The 14358-nt window shown below is 53.9% G+C and overlaps 2 protein-coding genes across 6 annotated transcripts in view; one reads left to right on the plus strand and one right to left on the minus strand.

Annotated features, from left to right (window-relative positions):
• MEST (mesoderm specific transcript) lies at positions 1-11305 on the plus strand. 3 transcript variants are annotated; one of them, XM_075142022.1, is made up of 12 exons: positions 1-71; positions 3037-3191; positions 3840-3919; positions 4370-4447; positions 4878-5014; positions 5354-5412; positions 5666-5706; positions 6088-6158; positions 6726-6827; positions 8518-8594; positions 9159-9222; positions 9680-11305. In XM_075142022.1, the coding sequence occupies exons 2-12, from the start codon at positions 3038-3040 to the stop codon at positions 9795-9797; spliced, it is 981 nt and encodes a 326-aa protein (XP_074998123.1). In that variant the 5' UTR covers positions 1-71; position 3037; the 3' UTR covers positions 9798-11305. The 3 variants fall into 3 exon arrangements, with proteins under 3 accessions (XP_074998123.1, XP_074998106.1, XP_074998113.1); XM_075142005.1 differs by having other exon boundaries at positions 14-71; positions 3840-4447; XM_075142012.1 differs by lacking the exons at positions 6726-6827; positions 8518-8594; positions 9159-9222; positions 9680-11305 and having other exon boundaries at positions 14-71; positions 3840-4447; positions 5666-5764; positions 6088-6155.
• Positions 11206-14358, minus strand: part of COPG2 (coat protein complex I subunit gamma 2) — a 21841-nt gene continuing 18688 nt past the window's right edge. For 2 of the 3 annotated variants that reach the window (XM_075141982.1, XM_075141974.1), the window contains 4 exons: positions 14157-14254; positions 13275-13413; positions 12768-12866; positions 11206-11721 (listed from right to left, as the gene is read on the minus strand). In XM_075141982.1, the coding sequence (XP_074998083.1) occupies positions 11591-11721; positions 12768-12866; positions 13275-13413; positions 14157-14254 (467 nt within the window). In that variant the 3' untranslated portion in view covers positions 11206-11590. Of the gene's footprint in view, positions 11722-12767; positions 12867-13274; positions 13468-14156; positions 14255-14358 lie in introns of those variants that run through there. The other variant, XM_075141991.1, reaches the window with a different exon arrangement.

Consider the following 14358-nt stretch of genomic DNA (forward strand, 5'->3'; position numbering starts at 1 on the left):
ATGCGCGGGGCGGGGCGTTGGCCCCGCCCTCGGAGCGCCATGCCGGCGCGCGGCCGAAGCACCTGAGCCAGGTGAGGCGCGCGGTCCCCCCGCCCGCCCGCCCCGCGGCCCCGCCAGGCGCAGAGGCTCCGCCCACCGCCGCCGCGGGGCGGGGCCTGCCCTCCCTGAGGGGAGGGGGCGCACGGCGGGGAGGGGGGGCGTGGCTTGCGGGGGCAAAAGCTGCCCCGAGGGGCGGGGCCTCCTGCGGGCGAGGCTTGGCCCCTGGAGGGGCGGGGTTGTGTCGAGGGGCGGGGCTTGTTCATGGGGCGTGGCCTTGCTGTGGTGGGGCGGTGCTTATTGAGGGGTGCGGCCTGGGGGGCGGGGCTTTGGCGCCCCTCCCCTGACCTTCGGCTTCCCTTTGACCCCCAGCCCTCAGATTGGGGCCACGCCTCCCTCAGCCCCCCAGTGGGGCCATGTCCCCCCTCAGACCCCCTATGGAGCTCGTGTCTCCCCTCAGACCCCCTATGGAGCCCACGTCCCCCCTCAGACCCCCTATGGAGCTCGTGTCTCCCCTCAGACCCCCTATGGAGCCCACGTCCCCCCTCAGACCCCCTATGGAGCCTGTGTCTCCCCTCAGACCCCCTATGGAGCCCACGTCCCCCCTCAAACCCCCTATGGAGCTTGTGTCTCCCCTCAGACCCCCTATGGAGCTCGTGTCTCCCCTCAGACCCCCTATGGAGCCCTTGTCTCCCCTCAGGCCCCCTATGGAGCTCGTGTCTCCCCTCAGACCCCCTATGGAGCCCACGTCCCCCCTCAGACCCCCTATGGAGCTCGTGTCTCCCCTCAGACCCCCTATGGAGCCCACGTCCCCCCTCAGACCCCCTATGGAGCCTGTGTCTCCCCTCAGACCCCCTATGGAGCCCACGTCCCCCCTCAGACCCCCTATGGAGCTCGTGTCTCCCCTCAGACCCCCTATGGAGCCCACGTCCCCCCTCAGACCCCCTATGGAGCCTGTGTCTCCCCTCAGACCCCCTATGGAGCCCACGTCCCCCCTCAGACCCCCTATGGAGCTCGTGTCTCCCCTCAGACCCCCTATGGAGCCCACGTCCCCCCTCAGACCCCCTATGGAGCTCGTGTCTCCCCTCAGACCCCCTATGGAGCTCGTGTCTCCCCTCAGACCCCCTATGGAGCCTGTGTCTCCCCTCAGGCCCCCTATGGAGCCCTTGTCTCCCCTCAGACCCCCTATGGAGCTTGTGTCTCCCCTCAGACCCCCTATGGAGCTCGTGTCTCCCCTCAGACCCCCTATGGAGCCCTTGTCCCCCCTCAGACCCCCTATGGAGCCCTTGTCTCCCCTCAGACCCCCTATGGAGCCCTTGTCCCCCCTCAGACCCCCTATGGAGCTCGTGTCTCCCCTCAGACCCCCTATGGAGCCCTTGTCCCCCCTCAGACCCCCTATGGAGCCCTTGTCTCCCCTCAGACCCCCTATGGAGCCTGTGTCTCCCCTCAGACCCCCTATGGAGCTCGTGTCTCCCCTCAGACCCCCTATGGAGCCCTTGTCCCCCCTCAGACCCCCTATGGAGCTCGTGTCTCCCCTCAGACCCCCTATGGAGCCCTTGTCTCCCCTCAGACCCCCTATGGAGCCCTTGTCTCCCCTCAGACCCCCTATGGAACCTGTGTCTCCCCTCAGACCCCGTATGGAGCTCGTGTCCCCCCTCAGACCCCCTATGGAGCCCTTGTCCCCCCTCAGACCCCCTATGGAGCTCGTGTCTCCCCTCAGGCCCCCTATGGAGCCCACGTCCCCCCTCAAACCCCCTATGGAGCCTGTGTCTCCCCTCAGACCCCCTATGGAGCCCACGTCCCCCCTCAAACCCCCTGTGGAGCCCTTGTCCCCCCTCAGACCCCCTATGGAGCTCGTGTCTCCCCTCAGGCCCCCTATGGAGCCCACGTCCCCCCTCAAACCCCCTATGGAGCCTGTGTCTCCCCTCAGATCCCCTATGGAGCCCTTGTCCCCCCTCAGACTCCCTATGGAACCCTTGTTCCCCCTCAGACCCCCTATGGAGCTCGTGTCTCTCCTCAGACCCCCTATGGAACCTGTGTCTCCCCTCAGACGCCCTATGGAGCTCGTGTCTCCCCTCAGACCCCCTATGGAACCTGTGTCTCCCCTCAGACCCCCTATGGAGCCCTTGTCCCCCCTCAGACTCCCTATGGAGCCCACGTCCCCCCTCGGACCCCCTATGGGCCCACGTTCCCCCTCAGCCCCTCAATGGGGCCACACCCCACCTCAAACCCCATACGGGTCCCATGTCCCCCCTCAGCCCCTCAATGGGGCCCACGTCCCCCCTTAGACCCCCAATGGGGCCCATGGCCTCCCTCAGACCCCCTATGGGGCCACACTCCCCCTCAGACCCCTTATGGGGCCCTCATCCCTCCCTCAGACCCCAAATGAGACCCACGTCCCCCGTCAGACCTCTTTTGTGGCCCACGTTCCCCCTCAGACCCTCAATAGGGCCACACACACCCCTCAAATCCCCTATGGGGCCCATGTCCCCCCTTGGACCCCCAGTGGGGCCACACTCCCCCTCAGACCCCTTATGGGGCCCATGTCCCCCCTCAGATCCCAAATGGGCCCCATGTGCCTCCTTAGAAGCCCAATGGGGCCCACGTCCCCCCTCAGACCCCCTAACCCTTACTGCAGTGACCACTTTCTGTCATGGACCTGCCACCCTGGGGATGTGCAGGTTATGGGGACGTGGGGGTTTTGGGGACATGGGGTGGGTTATGGGGATGTGGGGGTTTTGGGGACATGGGGGTGGGTTAGGGGGACGTGGGGGTTTTGGGGACATGGGGGTGGGTTAGGGGGTTGTGGGGGTTATGGGGACATGGGGGTGGGTTAGGGGGTTGTGGGGGTTATGGGGACATGGGGGTGGGTTATGGGGACGTGGGGGTGGGTTATGGGGACGTGGGGGTTATAGGGACATGGGGGTGGGTTATGGGGACGTGGGGGTTGTGGGGCAAATCCCGGTAGGCAAATCCCTCCCGCCTCGTTCTCTCCCGCAGGATGAAGGAGTGGTGGGTGCAGGTGGGGCTCCTGAGCGTGCCCCTCCTCGCCGTCTACCTGCACATCCCACCCCCCAAGCTCTCCCCGGCTCTCCTCTCCTGGAGGTCTTCCGGAGGCTATTTCACCTACAAGGACCAGAACATCTTCTACAGAGGTGACGAGGCCATGCCGAGCCCTGGGGACACCTCATCCATCCCGGTGGGGCGCGGGGCTGAGGGCTCTGCTCCCCTCGGTAGCCCCAGGGATGTCCTCAAGGCCAGGCAGGGAGGTGGCAAATCCCTCCCAAAATGTAATGGCTTTAAGGGGAGCTGCTGCTTTCAGGGGATCCAGGCGCAGTGTGGCTGTTCGTTATCAAAACATTTTAATTGGGTGAAGCCATGAAGGTTGGTTCTTGTGCAGCAGCGGCAATACCTTGATGTTGGCGGGGAAGGATCTCAAGAGCCTCTGACGTGTCACAGCAAGGAAAAGATACCGAAAAACCTTTTTGCTGGAGTGGTTGTCATCCATCGTAGCAACTTAGGGGCAGCTACAATTAAATGGTGCTAAATAAAACCCTGGTTTGCATCAAGTAGCCATTGCTGGTGGCCGTGGTGGCTCGTCTGGCCGGGTTTCCGAAGCCACTCTGGCACTGGGAAGCTGTGGTGCGAGTCAAACCCACGCTTGGTTTTGGGGATGTGGGGGATGAGGTAACACCATGCTGCTGGTTGGGCTCCCAGCGGGGTGAATGGCAACGCCTGTCTTAGAGGTGAGGAAACTGGGGGGGGGAAAAAGCTGACCCTGAGGTGCCCCGTTCCCTCCCCAGATTCGACCGGCGCTGTCGGCAGCTCCGACATCGTCGTCCTCCTGCACGGCTTCCCAACGTCCAGCTACGACTGGTGCAAGGTGAGGGGAGCGAGCGCACGGGGGGTTGGATGCCGACAGCAAACCCTGCGGTTTCTCCCTCCCGGGGACGAGCAGACGGACACGGGTGGTGGCTCAGCGCAGGGTGGGCAATGCTCCGGAGGAGTTTCTGCTGTGGGTACCACGGGGCTCCGGGATATCAGCCCTCTTCCTCTCCCGTCGCCTTGCAGAGGAGCCAAGCTCTTTTCACATCGCCCTTTCCCACACTCCAGCCCAAGGCAGGAGGAAAAGACCCACAAACTATTTCTTGGCGTTTTTGGGGGATGGTCTTGCTGTTTATTGGGAAATTTCAACCTCCTGCGGTTTTCTTGGAGCTGGAAGGTGCTGTGTGGGGGAGCGGAGGGGAGCGTGGCCATCCGCGGCTGCGCATTGCCGCAGACTTTTCCTCTCTCTGCTCCTGTCAGCCGTATTTTTAATGCATTTCTCTTCCAGATCTGGGAAGGGCTGACCCAGCGGTTTCACCGGGTGATTGCTCTGGATTTTGTAGGATTCGGTTTCAGCGACAAGCCTGTAAGTAGCCCGGGAAGAGGATTTTTGCAGTTGTTTTTGGCCCAGAGGTTGTTCTGCCATGCCAGCATCCCCGGAAAATTGGCGTTTGCAGTCCAGTTTCTTCTCCCATTTACATCTGGAAAAGGAATAAGACATTATAATAGCGGGAGGGATGGGGAAAGTTGTGGTAGTGATCGGCTCTGTCACCGTCTTCTCTTTACTTGGGTTTGACGTGGCTCCAAAGCACACCTTGACCCCTTTGGGGTATGAACAGTGCTCCCGTTGGCTTGTGGATGTAGCTGCTGGCCGAGGACATCCCCACTGCTCTGTCCGGGGTCACAAACCACTGGTCTCCACCCCATATTCCTCCATTTGGGTGTTTATTCTGGAGTTTGTGGGCTCATAGTGGGTCAGGCTCTCACTGCGGCTCCTTTCCTGCTTTGCTTCGCAGAGGCCCCACCACTACTCCATCTTCGAGCAAGCCAGCATCGTCGAGGGGCTGGTGCGTCACCTCGGCCTCCGCCACCAGAGGATTAATCTCCTGTCCCACGATTACGGGGATACGGTCGCACAGGAGCTGCTCCACAGGTCACTGCAACCACTGATCCTCTGGCTGCTCTTTGTTGTCCCCGTCAAGACGATTTCCAGCAGATAAGTGGAAGGACGTAGCCCAGAACTCCCTTTCCCCTGTACCTACAGCTGTAACGAAGGCTGGGAGGCCTCAGGGCACATCCATGGTGGGCAGATCTGAGGCTCCCATCCATCAAATCCCAGCCGCTGGGATGTTTAACTTCCCTCCTGAGCTGCTTCTTATCAAGCCAGGGACAGCAGGGGATCTGACGCTGTTAATTTAACCTGCTGGTCAACCACTTCTTGAGGTCTGGGGAGGTCTAGTTGTGTTTCACCTTCTTGTCTTCTGTCCCCCAGGTATGAGCACAATAAAACTGGAAGCATCTTGATCAACAGCCTCTGTTTATCCAACGGAGGTAAGGTTTGCCCGGTGTGGTGGGATAGGTGGGCTGGAAGGAATAGGGATCCATGGGTCGGCATGGCCTTCCCGTCTCCATCACCCGAGGGAAAGCATCACCCGAACCCCAAACAAATTTCAATTAAGGTGCTGTAATTAACCGGGAGTGTCAGTCCTGCGGTGTCTTTCATGGCACCACAAAGGGGAAAGCCTGGGAGATGCGGAGGAAAACACTTGTAGCGTTACAACTCTGTTCTCCGACATCCTTCCAGGGATCTTCCCCGAAACGCACTACCCCCGGTTCATCCAGAAGGTGAGCTGCTACCCCCTCTAGTCCTACTGAACCGCCCCTCAAGCAGAAGTCTGACTCCGTGAGTTTGGGGTTTTACCTGGCTCAGATGCCTGCTGCTTTTCCCGCTTCGGTAATGGCACCTGAGCTGCTCACAGGCATCGTTAGAGGCGGTGGGGAGAGGCAGGGGCTGCCAGGGTGCGGCTCGTCTCATCCGAACATCCCAGCTAATCACCCCTTGAAGCTGTTGAGAGCTCACGTACATCTCGGCGTTACCAAGGGTCGGGGCTGAGCTGGGAAACTGCTGCGATACGGGGAGCCGGGGGGAAAGCCCTCGGGGGAGGCGGGATTTACCCGTCTGTACGATACCGAGTGGTGCTGTCTCCTTTCTTCCTTCTGCCCAAGATCCTCAAGGATGGGGGTTTGCTGTCCCCCGTCATCACGCGGCTGATGAACTTCTTTTTCTTCTCCAGAGGGTGAGTCGGGTCTCCGTGCTGCTGGGCACAGTCTGTACGGGGGGTTTGGGCCAAGCGGGGAGGGGGCCAACGTAGGAATTAGTGTAGCAGGTATTTGGCAGGTGAGCAGATCCCCCGGCACTCTCCCAGGAGAGATTTGTCCCTGGATTTGAATGACCTCGGTCCTCCAGGCCATTGCCTCTCCAGGTTGGCAAAGTGCTTCAGCCTAATAATAAACGACGCAGCTTTTCACTGCACACTGAAATCCTTCTCTCCCACGAGTATTGGACTTGCACGTGTTACAGAGGCAATGAAAACCCTAACCACACTCTGCATACGGTGCGCAATCAGATATATATTTTTATCAGATGTTGCAAACCCTCTTTTTTTTTTCCAAAAAGCCCTTTAGACTGGCCGCTAAGTCCAACACTGGGTGCCTTCGGGGGACGATTTGCAGTGCTGCGCTTGCACCCACGTTTCACAGTGGAAGCTGGAAGTCCTCGATGGTTTTTTTGCTCTCCCTTAGTTTTTGAGCCGTACGCCAACACGGCTGCTCTCGTGCCGCTCTGAACTCTTTTTTTTTTCCAGGCTCGGGGCAGTCTTCGGGCCCTACACGCAGCCTTCGCAGGCAGAGTACTGGGACATGTGGACGGCGGTGCGGACCAACGACGGCAATCTCGTCGTTGACAGGTACGCTGCCGTCAGTTTTACGGCGATCCTCTGTTTGCAGGCAGAGCCACGCCACAGCTCAGAGGTTACCGGAGCTCGGCCAGGTCCCTGGACATTGGCTCCTCAGAGCCTCCAGCTGCTTCTGTTGGGGTCTGGGATCATCACTGCACCCCAGTAAAGAGCTGGGGTGTGATGTAGGAGCAGGGATTCTTGCTGGAATGATGCAAGGCAGGTAAATGAAATCTGGAGTCAGGAGGATCTGAGCCTGCACATGGTGGGAGAAGGATAACGTTGGAGATGTACAATGTGGGGTTTTTTTCCTTTTTGGAAATTAGAGGCTTGAATTTGTGGGGTTTTGTTAACAACTGGAGCTAAATCTGGTTTTCTCCAGACTTTTGGAAGGACCTCAGGCTCGTGGTTGTGAGTTCAGTATCCCTGTTCAGCAGGGCCTGCGTGCGTCCTTCTCCCCCAGCGTGCAAACTCCTCTCTCCTCCCGCCGGGGACAATCTCTGGACAAATCACAAAACACAGTAAGGACCAAATAGCTTGGCCTCTTCAAAGGGTGCCTGCTAATTGGTTCTTATAACGAGGGATAGTCACCCACGCCCAGCAATGAATACATGTCTGACACGCTGGCCACTTGGCAAGTCCTGTCGTGGCAGATTTTTGCAATGTCACCTTTGCTGACAGTGCAGCTGAAATGAGAAGCTCAGTGCCGAAATGTCTCCAGCCCTTTAAATATCATGTGTCAGAGTGTCGGTTTATTTAGTGTAGCTTCCCGTCCTTGCAAGGCTTTTTATAACCCAACTGACTTGAACCTGCTGTTTAAATTGTGAGCCTCAGCGCCTGAGAACTGTGCTGAAGCAAACAGTCGCCCCGAGTTGCTGGCTGGGGTGACGAGACAGGCTGAGGAGCCCTTAGCAGTTCAGATTTTCACTGTAAGACCTGACCAGTGCAATTTATCTTCTCCCGCATTCCTCCACGTTCAGTGGTTCAGCACTGACTCCTCTTCTGTGGGGCACTGAAATGGTTTCAGAGCTGCTGCAATGCCCGCGAACCGAGCATGGGAGCGCTCAAGATGCCGCTGCCTCGCGTTGGCTTTCAGCGGACCGATTTCTGCCCCAACGTTTTGTAGGATCCGATGGCAAACCCCGTTTGCCCTGCTGCCCAAGTGAAGCAGCATTGAGTTCGTTAAGGGGCCTTGGGGGTAACTGACCTTTCGGTGCTTGTTTGCCGGCTGCCTGCAGCCCGCCGTGACTTACTGCACCGCCTGGCACGAGGGTTACGATGGTTCCCACTGGCATTTGACTGGGAGCAGAGGACCCAAGTTTGCTTCCATCTCAGCCGGGAAGGATTCAAACTCCATCCTCCAATCTCCCCAGACTATGGGCTGTTTCCCCCTTCCTAAATAAACTTGGGTTATCCTCCAGGAGGATTCTTAGGGCACAGAGCTGGCAGGGGCGAGACCTCATTTGCACTTTTATTTGCTGACTGTCTAAATAAAAAAACCCACCACCTTAGGCAGTTCGCTAAGCCCGGGGATGGTCAGCAGACCGATTTTGTGTTGCTGCTGCCCCAATGAGGCGGTCCGTGGGAGATGCAGATTCCACCTCGGTCTCATTGCACAGGCCTACATTGCCCCGAGAGCAATTTTCAGGCTGTGCAGCAGCTCGAGGCACCGTCTGCTGCGTAACAAGAAGTTTCTCTTCAGTATTTTGCAGTACATAAACCAGAGAAAGAAGCACAGAGACCGCTGGGTTGGGGCTTTGATGTCCACCTCTGTCCCGTGTGAGTAGGAATCGTTTCCTTCGATTTACTGGTTGGGATGTTGGGAATCGCCCCCCCCTTGCCTGCAGGCACTGGAGCTGGCGCTGGCTCCTTCCACTAATTGCTGGAGCCTCTTGTCATTCTGATGAGGACGACGTGGCTCAAATCCGCTTTGTGCAGGGGGCAGCAAACTTCCCTGCTCCAGTTTAAGGCTCGGTTACAGCGGAGAGCTGTGAGCTGCTAAGGTAAGAAGAAAAAGAGCAGAGGCAACTCTCCTTCAGAGGCTGGTTCACAGCCTCCAGTTTCTCCAGTTGCTAACCCAGGGAAGCTGAGGTGCTTTTCAAGCTCAAGAGAAGTTGCAACCACTCAAGGAAAGGTTTGATGTTTGCAGGAGGAGGTTTGGAGGCTGAACTTGATCCCAGGGCAGAGAAGCAAGAGCCCTTTCTGCAGCTGGTTTACTCGGTGCTCCGCTGAAAGCTTCCCAAGCTCCGTGCTAGGGGGGAATGTGTCTGCAAAAGGTCTCGTTGGGCTTGGTTTAGGGATGTCCTTGGGTATAAAAGCTCTGTCTGTGCTTCTCTCTTGCAGTGCATCTAATCTATGGGCCCCTGGACCCTGTGAATCCGCACCCAGAGTTTCTTCAGCTTTACAAGTAAGACAACACCCGCCACAAAGTGGGAATACGCAACTGGGGTTTCATTTCGAGGGAGAATTTGTGTCAGACTTTTCCTTCAATTCCCTTTTCATGGAGGCTGTTTTTAATTCCCACCTGTAACCTGCACAGCCAGGTGATTCAGTCAGAGCCTTCTGCAGTTTGGAAATTGCTTCCCCATTTGAGGCATCAGAGTCACAATTCTCAGTCAAATCAATCATGCATTTTAAAACCACATCAGACAGAGGCAAGATTTATTGACCGAGGTAGTCTTCTCCTCCAAACTAAACTGAAGTAAACCCAGCACTTGGAAGAGTGGTCAACTGTAGCTGCTACAGGCTTTTTTGTCCCAAAACCACGTTATGGGCAGAATCCCAACTGCGCAAGAGAGTACTGTCCTCCTCCCCGGTAGCATCTGCAGTTCCTGTGCTTAAGCCTTGCTGCATTCTTCCAACAGGAAGGTGCTTCCCATGTCCACGGTGTCTGTGCTGGATGACCACATTAGCCACTATCCACAGCTGGAGGATCCGACAGGCTTCCTGAATGCGTATCTGAACTTCATCAACTCCTTCTGAGCTGCTGCAGCTCAGTTCTCGCTCTCTGTTTGTCAGGCTTTGAGGGCAGGAAGAAACCTTGATTTTATCTCCAGATCCAAGACTTTGCACTAACACCCTAATCTTTGGCTGCCAAACTGCTGCATTTATGCAGTTAAATCCTTTAAGTACCAGAAAAGATTAGCCTGCAGGGAGGCGTGGACAAAACTGTCAGCCTAAGAGTTACAGGATGCTGACGGCTCTTCCAGCCCTGCGCTCACCTTGCTTCTTGACTGGCCTATCTCTGTATTTAGGGCCAGGAGGGCTCAAGGGAGAAGAGGGGCACCTGCGGGGAGGCAGAGCATGTAGAGTCAGTCCAAGAGTCCTGACTTGCCTTCACGGCTAGGCTATGCTGCGTGCCACAGGTAGACAGGACCACTAGCAGCCGAGGGTCGATGCACATATTCCCAAGATGGATGTTGGTCTATTTTTTGACTTGTGTGCACGCAGTTTAAATGATACGCCTCTGCTAAGTGTTATACTACTTGGCCAGCTTGTCAGGACTGAAGAATTTGAAACTGAGTTTGCCTACACTAAATACAGCAGGAGAGTTGGATCTGTAATCCCCCACAGTACAGGCAATGATGCTCTGCACCCATGAAGGGGCATTTCAGCACTGTAATTATGTCTTCAGCAATCTCTTTTTAATGGCCAGTTACCCAAAGGCAAGCTCTAAACATCAAGTTTTTACCACATCCCTTGTTTCTCTGACTTTCAGTCCAACAAGCAGAGCCACTCACTGGCACTACACGCCTGGGACTATCTCAGGAGCTTCCCCGAAGCTGGGCTGTAGCACGCAGTTCTACCAGGGCAGGCTCGTACCTGTTTCACTAGAGCAAGCTGAATATGCAATACTGGCACAAGCAAAAGCCAAGGTGTTCTGAGCAATAGCTATTCCAGCCACAGGGATCTGGGACAGCTGTTTAAATTAGCATTAAAATAGTATTCCTTCCTTCCTCACCCTGACTCGGTAACTAAAGAAACACTAAAATTCATCAGCAGAGAGATGCAGAACTTTCGTCACAAGGAAGTCACCGCAAGATCCCTCCTTCCCCCTCTCTTCCTAACTTTTGATACAGGATGTTTCACATCTTTGAGCCCAGGAAAACGCTGCACTGTTGTTTGGTATTATCTGACATAAAGCTCAGAGAATTGAATATGCCTTGATAGGTGAAGTTTAATCTCTCTCTCTGTACATTGATTTTTCTGTGTGGAACAGAGGAGACAATCATCAAGATATTGTAAATTTGCAGGCTGGCAGACTCTGCAGGTTTTGGGTGGTTTTTAACTGCTTATGTTTGAAATTTAATAGCATCCCTTTAGGAATAAGGGGCTTCTGCTGAGTAAACAGCCATTATGGGCTACTTTTTCTGTACTGAAGCAGACAGAATTAGAACAAGAAATTTCTATTTTATTAACAGCAATTCATATGAATTCCACCACTTGGACCAGTGTTTATTTTCTGTTAATAAAAATCAGTTTTGACAAAAGTCTGATTCCATTTTCTTACCACCTGCATCTTTTAATCTTCCCTGCTCTACTGCAAGTGGCCAGAGATGTAATAAGTTAGACGGGAATGTGTAAGTGACAACGAGGGAAGGGACACGGGAAAGGCTCAGTACCAGCCAGCCACTACTGTAACATCATACAAAATATTTACCAAATCAAGGAATAAAAACTACATGCAGGAGGACAGACAGGCTGCTCGATGTCCAGTAAATACCCAACCGGTGCTTGCAAAGGAGGCTTCCACCACAGTCGATGCGCTGTAACACTCAGCCTACAGAAGCCAGGATGACATCTGCGGGTGTTTCTTCCTTGCTCCTAACCGTCACCTGCATGGTCACACCATCTCCTAGCGCAAGCCTGGACCTTACCAGCACATCGCAGCCACCTCTGTATACACCTGGGGACAAAGCAACATTTGAGAGATTAATGTAAGAGAGGCTCCGTGATCTAGTCCTAACCCAACAACCAGCCAACAACCTGGTGAGTGCAAGACAGATTCAGTCTACAGCCAGTTGCAGAGAGGGGGGAAATGACAAAAAAATACCAAAACCCCCAAATCCCCTAAGCTCTTGAGGCCAAGACTGAAGATAACAGATCCTGTCCTAATAAAACAGAGTCAGCAAGCGCTGCTGGAAGACTAGGCTGATTTAAATAGGTAGAAACCAGAAAGTGGGTAGCTGAAGCTCATTTCCAGTTTGAGAAGGCAACACATATTGTAATTCTGTCATGAAGGCACAGTCCATTGGCTCAGTGCCCCTGCCTTTAAGGGAGGAATAGTCCTCCTATGCTTCTATTAGAGGGCTTGGAAGTGGCGCTCCTGGAGGCAATTCAGACTGCAGGACGAGCCATCTCCAGTCCCACTTCAACATCACTATGCAGACAGACCTGGAGTTACCAATTCTGCCTCTGAAATAAATTGAGGTGCATCCCTTCTGTCATGTTCATTGCAGTTTTGCTTTAATAACTGCAATAAAGTTTTTTAGAGCACTTCAACTTCCAGGGATTGCCCAAAACTGTTTGGTGACTGTGGCCAAGGCATACAAGAAGTCGAGGGTACTGCAGGCCAATTCAGGATGTGTCTTTAGTGACAGGAACTTGAAAACAAGGTGGTCCTAGGAGCCCCCTTCGGAGATAACCTCAGGCAAGGAAGTTAGTTAGGTGTCTGCTCTGGAAGTTAATTCAAAAGATTCACCACTGTTCCCAAAGTAGAATACCTCCACTCCGAGAGACACAGAGCCTAGCCTAAGTACACCCTCAACAGCAGGCTCCAAATTAGCACCAGCTGCATTCGACTCACCGGTTCACTTCAGCTTTTTACAGAGAAAACTTGAAACGAGAGCAGAATCTCCTCATCCATTTCCCTTCATTTAGTAAAACAAAACAAAACCCCCAAAATCTGTGTGGGGACATGGAAACATCGAGTTCAATAGCATGAATACTTACCAGCTAAGTAGAGCGTGTGAGAATTTTTGTTCTCTGGCACTTTATCTGATCTCTCACAGGGCTGCAGGCCCAAGAACTTGACGATGTTATTGACAGCTTCTGCATTCAGAGAATGAATAAGAAAATTACCTCCAGGGTGGTGCCAAGCTTTCTGTGAGAACTAGCTTGCAATTGAAGAACATTCTCTGAGCACCCATGTGGCTTAACCATTTCCATTCATTATCTCGGTTGCAGCCCCACCAACACCCCTACCTTGCCACGTCCCTTCTGCTGTCTTAACAGCCTAGGAACGCACAGCTCCCTTCAACCAGCCTCAAGCAAGAAAGCACTGCCAAGCTTCCACTCACTATAATCCCAACATTGCAACACAAAGCCTTGTTGCTGGGACATCATGTCACGTTGGAAGGCACCAAATTCTCCTCCTACCACGCTAAATATATCTCCAGCATGGCAGATTTACCAGGATTACTATGTGGGTCACCAATAAATGAGGAGAGATCATCTCACCGTCAAGAGTTTTAATCGAACTAAGTGCAAAGGTTTCTTCTTTCTCAAAGTCATCTCCCACTTCTTCCCAGGCAGCTGCGAAGTTAGGCTTTAAAACCTTCTGAATATGATCAGACACGGTCACCTCCAAATCTTCCAACTGACAGAAAAGCAAGGGAGATTTTCAGCAGCCCGTTACAGAAATGATCCTAATCTTCGAAAGGGAAAGAAAGACAAAGAGAGACAGCAGCATTTTGCCACGACAACTCTGGCATGCCTGGTTTTAATTTCAGGAGAAGCACATAATAATAGCATCTAAAAAGCAAAGAGGAAAAATAGTATTTATGGTGGTCATCTGTAAAGCTTAAAAACACTTGCACAAAAACATCAGTGAGACCAAAGGAGAGCAAAAAACGGGGCAACGGCTTTGTAAGTCAAAGCCCATTCTAGCCCTTACTGGGCATCTGAGGACAGAGACTTTCTCAGAATCCAGAAGGAGTCTTTATTTCCTCCAAGCCCAAGAGGCAGGCACTTTCCTGAGATCTGACTTGTATTTCAGTGATTGATAACACGAACGCAATAAACAGAAGTGCAAATGCTTGGGGTGGAGAGAAAGACTGGACCACAGTTCTGAAAAAGAGACAATGAAAGTTATTTCTTTCTTCCTATCTGTCCCTGCCCCACAAATCCTATCTCCATAGGGCGCTAAAGCTTAACTATTGGCAGAAGCAAGGTTTTGAGGAAAGATCTAAAGTTACAAGCTGCCATATTTTGGAAATGGTGTTTCAGGCAGGCCTGCCGTTCTCTCCTACTGGCTTCAATCTGAAAGGAAACCATCAACCCAATGGCCATGTGTATTTAGAATTAGTGACAAGGAAAAAAAAAAACCAGCCCTGAACTTACCACATATTCATCATCATAGCCATCTTCTTCTGGCACACCTGTGTTTGGGTCACAGTCTCGAACAGTGAACTTCATTGTGCAACTGAAAGTACAAGCAACTGGGGAGGAGAAGAAAAGCCCATACAGATTAGTGCTGCAGTTTCTTCTGCTTGAGCCCTCGCTTCCCAAAAAGGGAGCGGAAAGAATGTACATCAGCTTTGCC

The sequence above is a fragment of the Calonectris borealis genome, chromosome 1 (genome assembly GCF_964195595.1).
Source record: "Calonectris borealis chromosome 1, bCalBor7.hap1.2, whole genome shotgun sequence".
Taxonomy (NCBI): Eukaryota; Metazoa; Chordata; class Aves; order Procellariiformes; family Procellariidae; genus Calonectris; species Calonectris borealis.